The 15,074-nt window shown below is 29.8% G+C and overlaps 1 protein-coding gene across 9 annotated transcripts in view; it reads left to right on the plus strand.

Moving 5' to 3' along the window:
* LOC124353138 (mucin-3A-like) overlaps window positions 1-15,074 on the plus strand; it is a 110,677-nt gene that overhangs the window by 50,089 nt on the left and 45,514 nt on the right. For all 9 annotated transcript variants that reach the window (XM_046802998.1, XM_046802991.1, XM_046802993.1 and 6 more), the window contains exons 13-24: window positions 77-160; window positions 1,963-2,043; window positions 3,135-3,185; window positions 3,428-3,514; window positions 5,319-5,369; window positions 5,593-5,676; window positions 5,839-5,889; window positions 8,153-8,239; window positions 8,395-8,445; window positions 11,426-11,512; window positions 11,971-12,057; window positions 14,452-14,538. In XM_046802998.1, the coding sequence (XP_046658954.1) occupies window positions 77-160; window positions 1,963-2,043; window positions 3,135-3,185; window positions 3,428-3,514; window positions 5,319-5,369; window positions 5,593-5,676; window positions 5,839-5,889; window positions 8,153-8,239; window positions 8,395-8,445; window positions 11,426-11,512; window positions 11,971-12,057; window positions 14,452-14,538 (888 nt within the window). The remainder of the gene's footprint in view (window positions 1-76; window positions 161-1,962; window positions 2,044-3,134; window positions 3,186-3,427; window positions 3,515-5,318; window positions 5,370-5,592; window positions 5,677-5,838; window positions 5,890-8,152; window positions 8,240-8,394; window positions 8,446-11,425; window positions 11,513-11,970; window positions 12,058-14,451; window positions 14,539-15,074) is intronic.

Raw genomic sequence — 15,074 nt, forward strand, 5'->3', positions numbered from 1 at the left:
GCTTGAGCCAATATCTTTACATGGTCTTATGTGAGCTTCATCATATATCTACCAAGAATTTTTTTTGTTTATGTAGAAAGTGGCACCTGCGACAAAACCTCTGACTGCTCTTCGCCAGCACCATTTCCTACATGGGAAGAGCGACTCATAGTAGAAGAATGTAAGTTTGTTATTTTTATAATAAAAAAAAAAAATTAACACGTTCGCTGCTTAAAATCCCCATATAGAGTTCCATATATATGCTGAAATTTTTTTGATATATTTTTACTTACTTTTGAATGAAATATGATAGAAATATATGAAAATTACTCATTAGTCACAAAAATTATCACTCTCTACCATTTTGGGAATGCGGTAAATGTGGTTACCGCTAGCTCCAGAGGACAGTCTTCCTTGCCAGCTGGTAACTAGTTATCGCTCGCACTAGGGAAGACCCTTTTATGGCAGTGGAAATATATCAAATGAATACATCGTAGCTAAGTGAACTGTTTTCTTATTCGTTTTAGACAAACATAAACAATATTTAAACGTAAATGTGTAAACCAAAATGAATGTAAAATTATTTACAAATATGTGGTGAGTAATTATAACAAAATATGTTTATGATCCATTATTTTGCACAATCACTTAATACCAAAAAAACTGTATGAAAAGTCTAGTGTGAAAATGAAGTGCATAAATACGCAGGAATAGTACCTCCCGAGGAGTAAGAAATACAGCATTGTGATAGCTCGAGTGCTGGCTGCACACTGACTTCATTTCAGAACAAAGGCTCTGTGGTAAACCATAGTTACCGCCCGCTCCTAGCGCAGCGTAACAGTGGTAACTAGAGTTACCTCCCGCAGCGAATGTGTTAATAAATTATTTAGAATATTACATTAATGTATGTTAGAATAAGTAATTATTCTGGCATGGCAGCTTATGAGAATATTTCTTTGCCTTCATCCCTTTACAACTTGTCAATCCTTATTAGTTTGACCTACACATAAGAGTTTATGTCACTCCACTTTGGCTGAGTGTCAGTAAATATTTTTACATTGGTCTTAAATGAGAAAGTTATGGCAACAAGAAAATTTCAGAATAAATAAATTTGTAAACAAACCGAATACAATCATATGATATTTTATCAAGTGACGTGTTTGTGTGTGGGACACACGTAGCCTAACTTTTAGAGATGTGCCCAGTCATGCAACTTTTGCAATGGGTTCGCGATTACACCTGTTACTTGATATGTGGTATCAAAATGAAATGTGTTCAAAAAGACAACAAATACCAGTATGTATTAGTGTTCGTAAGTTCAAAGTCCATTAATATTTGTCTTTTGAATGTCAGTAAAAACAATTATAAATCGATAATTTAGAATAAAAATTTTAATTCAATTCACAATTTCTAAAACATATACCTATTAAAGTCAAAGTCATAAATACTTATCTATTAAAAAGAATTTGTATACTTGTATATAAGAATTTTTTAGGCCTTAAAATTTTAACTCTACAGTATGTTTGGATTAAAAACTCCAATACTTTAACCTGTGACATTGTTTCTCATGCATTTTATCAATTGCTACAATCCAGATAAGGATTAAGTCGACATAATCTCAGTATCCGGCTAGCTTGTTACCACAGGAAAACCCAGTCTGACTGAATCTCACATACAAATGCTGCCATAGTCAACTGTTTCTCTTGGTAATCAACAAAATAGTGATTCTTATGAAATGTCCATATAATCAATAATGTTATCAGTCTGTCTTTCAAATGTTTAATACTTATGAATTTATGTTATGTTTATGTTAACCTTTTAATTTATATTTTCATTACTATGACAAACAGAACTGTAGAGATTTTACACCAATTGGAATAAATATTTATAGCAATTGTCATTAGCAGTAAGTAATTAACACTGGCACTTTTACATCGTGAGGAAGCTAATTCTTAAGAATGTTAATTTATCTTTTGTTTCTAGATGAAGAATATGATGACTACGATTTCTTAATATCTCATTCACGCTTGTTGAAATATCAAGAAAATGCAGAAAATGTTCAAGGTACATTATTGGTATAAATTTACTTTTTAGTCTAAATATTCAAGAACAAATTAAATTTGAATGTTTTTGAGATTATAAGAACTGTTACGCACAATTTATTGTATTCAACCCAATACTGATCATCGCCTAAAATTTAGTTAGTGTTTTGTTTGGTATTTATTAAATCTAGTTATTTACAAAAATTATCATGTTTGTGTATTGTTAGTAGACCTACATAGGATTCATAAAGAGATTGCTTTTTTCAAACTTCTTTAATACTTATTTTATTGTATCTTGACGCAATACTGTACTCTATGTACATGTAAATAAAGATGATTTGACTTTTACTTGAGTTTTAGTTAAAATAGCAAAGCCATTCTGCGAATTCAATTTTCTACTGTAGACAGAAGATGTAGTGTACCTCCAAAACATGTAACAAGTTACAAAACCTCTTTGGATTATTTTGAATTTTTCGGAAATAAAAATACCTCATTAATTTGTTATTGTTAATTGAGTCCAAATGAGTATAACCAATGAATTTTAATAATTTTTGCTGCAGTTTGTTTTAGTTCTAAAACCCTAATTCCACAATGCTTTGATAAAGAAACTCTTGGGTGTCATTTCCTAAGTTACTTATGTTAGTAATACTTAAAAGTCAGTTCAATTTACATTGCATTCCTTGCTGGTTTAATTACAACTGTTCATGGATCTGTTTTCTATTGAAAGGGAATTGTCTTTAGCACTATTTACGACATTGGAATATAAAAGAGCACTTAGATCACTAACACAGTTATTCTGCTTTAACGTCTCGCTAAGCGTAAGGACACCTGACAACTTAAAATCCATCATGTAACCAAGCGTGTGTGACTGCCTCCATAATTACAAGCAATTATTGTTCTTGATCAAAAATAAAATTGTAAGATATTAAAATATATCAAAGTATTGTTACAGTTTTATTTTTGTTTATTTGCTCTCTTCCTAGGTAGCTTTCAAATTAACAAAACTAATTCATAATATTACTCTGTGTTCTAGAGCAATTGTATACTCTCATAGTATCTTATTAGTATTCAAATTTTTGTGTATTTTTGAAATACTTTTATTAATTGTTTCAGAAGCAAATATAGACACTGAAGAGACACACAGTGGCAGTAAAAATTCTGAAGGTATGGTCATGTTGGGTTAAATAATGAACTGTCTTTTGTCCAGTTGTGATATTTGAGTTGTCATTTGCATGATTCAACTGAAAGTTAATTTCACTCATCTATAACCTAAAAACAAACTTTTACGTATCCTATATTTTCATGAATATAAACTTGGCTTTGAATGATGTACTGGAATTGAATGACTATTACTTACTGGGTACTCCTTTCATCTCAACTCTCTAACAGTAGATCATATGTTACAGACATTAGAGACAAAGTGCCTGACACAACGGCAGCAGTTCCATCATCTGATATGTTGACAAGAGGCAATGAAACTACTTGTGACGATGGTAAGGAAGATATATTGTAGAAGCTCCTCTCTTATTGGAATTCTTAGTCTTTATGTATGCAGTATGTCCAATAATTTACTGAAAAGTATTATTGTTGGTGTCGCTGAACCTTTGGCAGTGTCCAAAAATTATCTGCTTCAGAATGGTATTTTCCCTGAGCAACTAAAAATCTCAAGAGTATGTCTAATTTTTAAAAGTGGTCCTAAGGACCAACCTCAAAGCTACAGACCAGTTTCTGTAATTCCTGTTTTAGATAAACTAATTAAAATATTGGTTTACAAACAAATGACGTATTTAGGGAGAATTTTTACCTTTTAAATCCTTTACAGTGTGGTTTTAGAAAGAACAAATAAACGTGTAATGCTTTGGATCAGCTTGTTAGACAAGTACACTCATCTTTTGAGGAGAAGGATTTTGCTCAGACTACATTCTGTGACTTGAGCAATACCTTTGATCGTGTCAATGGTAAAATCCTCATCACTAAATTAAAATTTTTGGTTTTTTCTGGATTAAATCTAAACTTTTTAAAATAATATCTTATTAATCGTAGACAATTGGTAAATTTCAATCGTAAGTGGTCAGAGAAAACTAAAATGGAGTGCCCCACCCCACTCTAGTGCCCCCTCGTTCCACAAGGCTCCGTTTTGGGTCCCTCACTTTTCTTAATCTATATAAATGATCTGCTTTTGTCTGTTAATTCGAAAACCAATTATATGCAGATGACATTAGCAAAAATTTTTAATGATCTTGAATTGTTGGCAAATGATAGATTAAAAATGCCTCAAATTGGTTTCATGCAAATGGTTGTTGCTTAATAAGGACAAAATTAAATGAACGCTATTTAATCTTAAGCACAATTCGGATTCATTGGATGATGGTTTCTCATACATAGTTAAGTTCTTGGGTATTAATATAGAAAAAAATTTGACATAATGAGCACACATCAACTACTTAAATAAAAAAAAACTGTCAAGTTATTTATCTCTTGAGTAGACTGAACAATGTAATACCAGGAATTATATTAGAGCTGAATATTTTGCCTTCATGCAATCCGTTTTTAGATATGGACTAGTACTGTACGGTAACTGCTCTAGGATTGAAGAAATATTATTACTGCAGAAGAAGGCTATTAGAGCTCTTAAAAAATGTGAGCTTAGAGAGCATTGTAAACAACACTTAAAGGACTTCTGATTCCTAACCGTTATAAATAAATATATATATATAATATATACATATGATTTCGTTATCTATATACATAAAAATCCAAATTTACTTAAATTTAAACATGAAATTCATAGCCATAACACACGCAATAAAAAAGATGCTGAAATTGGACAATGTCGGTTAAGTAAAATCTTTAACAGCCTTGTTGTGGTATCTTTGAAGGTTTATAATTTTGTTTAAGGACAAATTAGCTCATATCCCTTTGACAGATTTAAAAATAATTTCTATTCGTGGTTGTTAGAGAACCCATTTTATAGCTTAAAGGAATTTTTCAAAATTAAAAATATGGATTTTTAATGATTGAGTTTTTGTATTCCGTTACAATCACTGTTGTACTGTATAGGTTTCATTATTATTGTTTTCAAGATTTTGACGTGGCTGTAATAATAAGCTGTACTTATGACTTTGTCAATGATGTTGTACATTTTTGTGGCAAATAAAAGTGATGAAATGAAATTAATTTAAAAACAAACACTCCAATAATACAGTATTCATGATGGTCAATATCAAAAAACTTGTTACACTTACAAATATATTCAAATTTTGGTGTTTTTTATAATACTTTTATTTATTGTTTCAGAAGAAAATATGGACACTGAAGAGACACGCAGTGACAGTGGAAATTCTGAAGGTACGATCTTGTTGGGTGAAATAATGAACTGTCTTTTGTCTAGTTGTGATATTTGAGTTGTTATATCGTCGACTAAAAATTGAATTCCCTCGTCTATAAACTAAAATCAAACTTTTAAGTATCCTATTTTTTCACGAATATAAACTTGGTTTTGAATGATGTACTAGAATTGAATGACTATTACTTAGATCTTAATTCTCTAACAGTAGATCATATGTTATAGACATTAGAGACAAAGTGCCTGACACAACAGCAGCTCCAACATCTGATATGTTGACAAGAGGCAATGAAACTACTTGTGACGATGGTAAGGAAGATATATTGTAGAAGCTTCTTTCTTATTGGAATTCTTAATTAATTTTAAAACAAACACTCCAAAAATACAGTATTTGTGATGGTCAATGTCAAAAACTTGTTGCACATTCATATACATTCAAGTTTTGTCAAATACATTCATCAATTGTTTCAGAAGCAAATATGGACACTGAAGAGACACCCAGTGACAGTGAAAATTCTGAAGGTACGCTCTTATTAGATGAAATAATGAACTGTCTTTTGGTTTTAAAATGAAATTGGTTTGAATTCCTTCGGAGTCTTAATTTATTTCGGTTCCACAAATGAGTTTATGTCGCTGTGCTGTCTAAGAAAATAAATACATGTCGGGGTTTCAGAAACTAACTTAGTTTAGCTCTTTGAATGCCACGGCGTTTTGCTATATGGTATGCATAAAATGCCGAGTGAAAATGCCTAATTCTGCAAGGGTCTGGTTAAAAATTCATAACAAAATTATGTATTGGTATAATGTCCCAGATTTTTGTTTTTTTTTTTTTGGATAAATATATTTTCTTTATAAATATAATACATTGATCACTTATTTAATGTTTTTATACTAATGAAAAAAACATTAACAAAAACTTTATGAGCAAAAACATATTGTTTTTTATTTTGACACAACTTAGTGTTATTGAAATGTTTTATTTTTTTCACTTTTACTTATTTTATCTTATACTCCATTTAATTCTTTATATTCAAACTTTTTTATGCTTATAAATAAAGTTTGGAAAATAAATATGAAAATATGAACCACTACAAAACTAGAAATTTTCTAACCTAACCTAACACTCTGTGTATTGTCTACACTGATAATGCTTAAATCTAATGCCTGCAATACTAGGTCTTCATTGTCAGCAATGTTTTTACGACTCATTGTTTATAAATATCACTGAACAAACACAAAAACTATAAAAATATATTTAGTAAAGTACTAGCTGCTTATGATTACCGTAACTCACGGTCAAGTCATTGTTCTACTTACACAGAGACTAGAACAACATACACAAATGCAATAATTTTAAGATACTAACACTACAAACCCATTTACACTTAAAAACTTTCAATAATTTACAATAATTTGTGAAATAAACACCAGCGCAAACAAAACATGTGACGGCTCGTCCTCGTAGTGGTCAATTCTAAACTCGACTGACACGCTCACTTTACAACCGCCGTAAAAATCAGAATCTAACCAGAATACAACAAAACCTACTTCAACAGTTACGTTGAAGCCTTTGGAATGCGAACATATAGTCATTGAGCCAATTTAGATAAATACTATATAAAATATAAGCGTTTCTGCAGAAGTCGCATATAGCGATTCTGGCATTTCTTGCATATAATGCAGGATCGCAAATAGCGATGCTCCGGCACTCAAAGGGTTAAAAAGCGTCTACTTCCGGAGTACGGGCATATTTCTAATGCTGTAATTGATTTTGATATTTTCCCCTGGTGAATAATATATAAGCATAAAAAGACTACTTTAAGCCAAAAAGCGTCTATTTCTGTGGCTTGTTTTCTCCTTTCTGTATAAGGAGAAGAGTGTGTCACCCTAAGTTTTACCCTAAGCTACACTATAATGTCATACACAATGTCAAGGGAGCCAGTTTCGAGTACCCTACATGCAACTAAAATATTCACAGGTTTGTTTATTAAGGTGGGTTTTATTGAAGTTTAAATAGTATTTACAATGCTTTTAAATAGTTTAAATTTGTCAGTGGTTCGGTATGTGCAAAAAAAATAGATAGTAGCTTTGTCTTCGTGTAATCTGCATTACACTACTGATGAAACACTATATATTTAATGTTTTCTAAAGTTTAAATGTGAACAAATTTTTCTGCCTCTTTGGTGAACTTCAGCTGAAAGTGGCTACTACTGTTCAATATCAGTTAACTTTAAATTACTTTTCATAGATTTTATAATTATTTTTCCCAATTTTAAAATATTCTGAAATCTTTTCCTTTTCCTCTTTTCAAAACATTCCTTGGACTTCAATGAATGATAAAAAAAGAATTAGTCAGATTGGTCCAGCCATTCTTGAGATTAGCACTTAGTAACATATTTAGCAATTCATTTTTATTTATAAGATATGTTACTTTTGGCAGCTTTGGTTGTAGTTGAAATAAATTTAGAAAAATACATTAGTGAGTACCTTAGAATACAGTGCCACTATAGTAAGTTTGTGTGCCATTCGTAAAGTAGAAAGTCTACTTTGATAGCAAAAGATTCATATCTCTAGCCGTAATACAGACTAAAGAGTCTCATGTATTCCAAAGCATTGAATACAGGTTTCAACTATAACCTAAAATAATGCTTTTAAGTATCCTATTTTGTTCACAAATACGAACTTGGTTTTGAATGTTGTACTAGAATTGAATGATCATTACTTACTTAAATAAACTGGATACTCCTTTCATCTCAATTCGCTAACAGTGGATCATATGTTACAGATATTAGAGACAAAGTGCCTGACACAACGGCAACAGTTCCATCATCTGATATGTTGGCAAGAGGCAATGAAACTACTTGTGATGATGGTAAGGAAGATACACTCTAAAATCTCCTTTCTTTTGAAGTTCTTAATTCATTTAAAAACAAACACTCCAATAATACAATATTCGTGATGGCAAATGTACAAAACTTGATAAATTCAGTTTTTTTTTTTTCAAATACTTTTTATTAATTGTTTCAGAAGCAAATATGGACACTGAAGAGACATGCAGTGACAGTGAAAATTCTGAAGGTACGATCATGTTGGGTGAAATAGTGAACTGTCTTTTGTTTAGTTGTGATATTTGAGTTGTCATTTGTATGGGATTTACCTAAAATTAAATTCCCTCAGATATACATTTTTATACAATCAAAGATGAAAAGGATGATAATAAGAAGCTATTACACATTTTTCATTAATTTGTTAACAATAAAGTTTCAAGTTTAGCAATGATCATGACTTTGGATAGATAACTGGTTATTTAATTACTTCATATACTTTACTAACAAGATCCAACAAATCACAAATATTGAATAATCAAAATTATATACAAATCTCACTTATCAAGGTTTATTACAAAGATATCTGATATGTATGGATTTGAGGTATGTGTTGTTATGCTACGAGTGTTTGTTACCAAAAGGATTAAAATTTAACTTATAATGCAACTTACACTTAAATCTCATTACTATTATAAACATGAGTTTTTCCAGCAAATACTTATAAAATTTATTTTAAATTAATTTTAATCTTATTAAAGTGCATCAAAGAATGATTTACAGTTTCTTTTAACCCTTAAAGCGCTAATTTAAATTACTGTCAAACGCTAAGACATAATATATTTTTTTTTTAATTTCCCAATGTTAATTTTAGTTTCATATTCCTTGGTATTACCTTTGTAAGAAAAAATTATAAACATGTAATATTACATATTTTTGAAAATTTTATACGCACAAAAACATTTGAAATTTTGAATAAACTGCATTGCAGGATAATGTACATAGGAACAATATTTGACAGATTACATTACATTTATACAGGTTATTTATAATAAGTAAATTGTAACTGAAGTTTCTGTATAATTAGTACATAAAAATAAATAGGTTCAGTATAACATTTTATGTAATAATACGAAATTCAACACAAACTTATTTATACGATAGCCTACAAGGGAAATGAAACAAATATTGTAGTTATAAACCTTATTTATTTAGAATAAATAAACTGGACTTGTATGGTGAAACTGGTATAAAATACAAAACAAATAATAGAAAAAAAAAATTACACATAATATACCAAAAATGCGGTCAAACTACGTTGTTCGTAGTAACATGATAAAAGTTGGATTAGCCAAAATAACAAAAAATTATACTAAACATTAGTAAAAACAAACTAAAACACTATTAGAATAACAACGGACTGATTCAAAACACTTTGTTTAACAATATAACCAACATACAACCAACACACACGTAGTTAAACAGCTGAATGAAACGAACGCGTCTGTAGGCGTATGCCGCGTCACAGGCCTTACAAAAAATGGCGGCGATTGCTTTCAACCCGAGTAGATACCGTTACAACGTCCACCAACGGTGACAAAGCGTTTTGTCTAGTCCCGACAGTCGAAAAGAACATCGATCTGTTCTCTTACGGAAGTTTTAACAACTAATTCTTCGCCATTTCAAAAGTAAAGCTTTTGCGTTTGTAGACATTATCCGCGTTTAAAGCATCGGCAGTTCCGCGTCTATAGGCGTTAGCCACGTTGGAAGGGTTAATATGACTATTAATAGTCGTAATATTATTATTTTACATCATTTGTCATATTTCATCATGTTGTGTGTTTTGTACCACATTTATTCTTAAAATATTGATTTATTTATTTGTATTTGTGAAGTTGCTTCTTTGTACATGTTGAGTTATGCGTTTGTTTGTGTTACAGTAGTTAATGTCTTGAGAGATTGCATTTAATAATGTTCATTTGTGTGTTAATTAGTTCCACTGTTCCATCGAGTGTATCACTTCGCTCACCGGCTTCTTTTTTATATTGTTTTAAGCGAAAAAACCTATATGAATCAATACTCAGAAATCTAATTACTTTAGATTCTAAAAGTACTTGTGTTTTTTTAGAGATATTGTTTCTTGAGAGAGTTGATACACGACTTGATTGTTGTGAATCTTGAATTGTGTGCATCACAGTTGTGTCACAGCTGTTTAGTGTCGATTAACTTTAAATGACTTTTCATAGATATTGTAATTATTTTGCTGAATTCTACAATATTCGGGAAAACTTTTCATATTTTTCTCTTTATCAAAACATTCCTTGGATTTCAATGAATTGTAAAAAAACGAATTAGACAGATTGGTCCATCCGTTCTTGATATTAGCACTTAATAACTCAATTTGCGATTAATTTTTATTTATATATGTTACTTTTGGAGCATTAGTTGCTGTTGAAATAAGCTTTAGATAAATACATTTCTGAGTACCCTAGAACACTGTTCCACTATCGTACGTTTGCGTGCCACTTCTAGAGTCAAAAAACTACTTTAATCGCAATAAATTCTATCTCTAGCTATAGTACAGAAAAATTAAACCACATCAATGGTTTGTACTTTATGTATTCATTAGGTTATACTAAATATATATTAATACTAATAATTTTAAAATATGACAATTAATACTTTAAAATACTAATTTATTGTGAAAAACTCCAAAATTAGGAAGCCATTTCAAGAACTTTCAACTCTTACTTTGAAGAGTACTATCATTTTTAGTATTATTTTGGTGTTTGATGGTTCTCAAAATATATGTTCTTTTCTAGTTAAAAATTTTATATTGTCTACATATGCTTATTTTAAAGAAAGTGACTAAATAAAAATACTTATTTAAGTTGTCTAATGACTATCATATTATTGCAAAGTCATAAATACAGGTATAATCTATTACTTAAAACAAAATTGTTTAGACTAATGAGTCTCTTGCACTCCAAAGAATGAATATAGGCATCATCTATAATCTAAATTCAAACTTTTAATTATCATATTGATGATCTCTTAAAGCTTTCTTTAATTTTCATAATTAAAAAGTACAAAGTGAGATGTTAAAGTTCATCTTTTTTTTAAAGAATCATTGACTTGGTTTTGAACAAAGTACTAGAATTGAATGACTATTACTTAGATAAACTGGGTACTCCTTTCATCTCAACTCTCTAACAGCAGACCATATGTTACAGACATTAGAGACAAAGTGCCTGACACAACGGCAGCAGTTCCATCATCTGATATGTTGACAAGAGGCAATGAAACTACTTGTGACGATGGTAAGGAATATTTTTACACTACTTATATAATTGGAATCGATAGTTCTTTACCAGTAACGGTTAACTTGGTAACGGAAAGTTAAATTAAATTTGTATCTGGTTGTGATTCTGTTAATACTCAAATATTAATGTTCAGACTTAATATGTGTAAACCTCGTGAACAATTTAAGAGAAAATTAAATTGAGACATTAGAAACGTCTTTGATGTGGTACAAAATACTTATCAATGATTCCATAAAAGTACATTTTGAACAAATGTTGCCAACAAACACAGAAGTGTCCACCATTCCCGTAAAGATAAAGGACACTTCTGTTGGTAAGTTTGTAGAAGATATAAAGAGAAATTCCTCTATACGAATCGCTTTATTAGGTAATATCTACATAAATAAAACTATCAATTCTTGCATTAGGTTATAGATTGAATGCATAGGTATATATCTTATCTATAAATGTTACAGATATTAGAGAAAAAGTGCCTGCCACAAAAGCAGCAGTTCCATCATCTGATAAGTTGACAAAAGGCAATAAAACTACTTGTGAAGATGGTAAGGAAGATTTAACACTGTTTATATAATTGGAATTGATAGTTATGTAACAGTTAACTTATGAAAAATCGTATTTACTGTTAGTGTGTCAGTACAGGTTTGTTATTCTCACTTATTCCCAAATCTTTAACTTTGTAAATTGATGTGGTGCACTTTGATTTTTCGTAACATGCTCAATTAGATGCTTACCACATTTTAATATACATTAATGACATTGGAAATGTAAGTAATCCTAACCAGACAATTTTGTATGCAGATGACACATCTATACTATATAAACACAAAACTTTTGAGGATTTAGAAATCATAGCAAATATACAAATTAATAATATAGTGCAATACCTTAATGAACACTTTTTAACAGTAAATGCAAATAAATCAACAGCTGTAATTTTACTTCAAATAAAAAAACTTCCTTTGAAATTCAAATAGCAGTTGAAAATTTAGTAATACCAATGTATGATTCTACAAAATTTCTCGGATTGATTATCGACAAAAATTTAAGTTGGAATGACCATATAACTACTCTCTGTTTAAAGTTATCTAAAGCAATATTTATGATGAGAAAACTGTCTGAATTTTGCAATGAAAAAGCTCTTAAAATGGTATATTATGCATTTTTTTACTCTCAGTTGGTTTATGGTATTGAAATATGGGGAAATACATTTAAAAAGAACATTAATAAAATTTTATTAATAAAAAAAAGCAGTACGTTATATTTCTGGTATTGGCTATAAGGATTCATGTAAACAAAAATTTCAAGAACGTCATATTATGACAGTTCCTTGTTTAGTTTTGTATAAACTGTTGCTTTATATGGCTACGTCAAACAACCTAACATATAAAAATATCCACCAATATAACACAAGGGGCGCAAACAATATTGTAATCAAAAAACTGATTTCCAAACAATATTCATTAGCGACATTATTTCTTGGACCAAAATTATGGAACACACTGCCAAATAGATTAAGATCACTGCCATTTGGTATTTTCAAAAGACAAATTGGTTTTTTCCTGTTGGAACACCCATTTTATGAAGTGGATGAGTTTTTTTGTATTAATCATGAATTAAATAATTATTGTTGATCTTGGGAAATTCTTTTATCTGTGTTGTAATTAGTTGTTAATTAATTAATTGATTTGTTTTAATTGATTTTTATTTATTTAATATATGACTTCTTTTAAAGATCTGGACGAACTGGAGGATTGCATTGCTCTTAAAATTGAAATGTACAATGTTGTGTTTTCAATGTGACAATGTATGTAATCTTTACCAGTAATAAATTAATATCATTTAAGATAGGATCCTTTAGAAATAACTGCATTTAAAAATTATCAATAAATAGTGATTTGCATGTAAGAGCTTTGCCGTATGTTACACGGTTTTCAAATCATGCTGGACCACGTTGTTTTCCAACATCTAGTTCATAGGCAGCACAAGATACTTACACTGTTGTAGCCCTGTACATCCTAGAAGATGACATTTGTGAGAAACAACAGAACCTATCAAAAGAAGGTGATTTTTGTCCGCAGAATACGAGAGTAGTACGTTCTTCCTTTGAATAACAATCCAAAAAATCCTGGGGACTTTTTGCATCTATTAGTGTATAGTAAATGTGTACCGTATATTTTTTAAATAATTTTAAATTATGAGTGAAAAATCCCCAAAGGGACTAAATAAAAATACTTAAGATCAAATGTTTAACCTTTAAAGCGCTAAATAAATTTGTAAAAAAACTATTTGAATTCTATCAATGTTAATGTCTATTTTAGAATCTTTAGGTTTATTACTGCAAGAATTTTATTCTTATGGTAAAGTAAATAACAACTAAAAAGGTATGTAAATGTATGCCATGTAGACATAAATAACCATAAAGATAATTGGTGTTATTACAAAAATAATTATAAAAATTGTTTTATTCTATTAGTTGCCATCAAAGTTTTTATATACGGAAAACAACTAAATATTTGACACTTTTATGCTACTTCGGTGAGATAAACGTAAAAAAATTCATCAGCGTGTTTGGTGAAAAAATTTTACCAACAAGCTCAGAAGTGTTTCACCGTTCCAGTAAAGATAAAAGAACACTGTTGGAAAGTGTGTAGAAGATATAAAGAGAAAGTCCTGTACACAAAGTGCTTTATTTATCAATGAATCACAAAAGTACGTTTTGAAAAGATATTACCAAGAAGCTCAGAAATGTATCACCATCCCAGTAACGATAAACAACACTCAGTTAGTAAGCGTGTAGAAGATATAAAGGTAAATTCCTTACACAAAGTGCTTTATTATGTAAATTAGCTATTATCTACATAAATAAAAATATTCATTCTTGTATTAAGTTATAGATTGAATGTATAGGTATGTATATCTATCTACTAATGTTACAGATATTAGAGAAAAAGTGCCTGCCACAAAAGCAGCAGTTCCATCATCTGATAAGTTGACAAGAAGCAATAAAACTACTTGTGAAGATGGTAAGGAAGGATTTAAAACTGTTTATTTATAAAAAATTGGAATTGATAGTTATGTAACAGTTAGCTTTTATTGTTAATGGATTAAATTGAATTTTAATCCAATTATAATTTTGTTGATACACAAAAAATAAATATTGAGACAAATATTTGTGAACCATTTAAGAGAAATTCAAATCGAGACAGCAGAAACCTCTTTGTCAGAAAACAATAAATTTATCAATGAATCTACAAAAGTACATTGAAAAAAAAAATATTGCCAACTCAGAAGTGTTTTACCATTCCAGTAATGATAAAAGAACACTGTTAGTAAGTGTGTAGAAGATATAAAGACAAATTCCTGTACACAAAGTGCTTTATTAGGTTAATCAGGTAATATCTACATAAATATGTAGCTGACGTGACGGGACTTTGGAACTAATAATCAGAAGAGTAGTTGGCCGCAAAAATCTGATTTTAATTTAATCTTTCACATTAATAATTATTACAATACTATTCACATTCCCTAAACTGTAATTTTAAAATATATTAATCACTCA

This window comes from Homalodisca vitripennis, chromosome 1, assembly GCF_021130785.1.
Source record: "Homalodisca vitripennis isolate AUS2020 chromosome 1, UT_GWSS_2.1, whole genome shotgun sequence".
In the NCBI taxonomy this organism is placed as follows: domain Eukaryota; kingdom Metazoa; phylum Arthropoda; class Insecta; order Hemiptera; family Cicadellidae; genus Homalodisca; species Homalodisca vitripennis.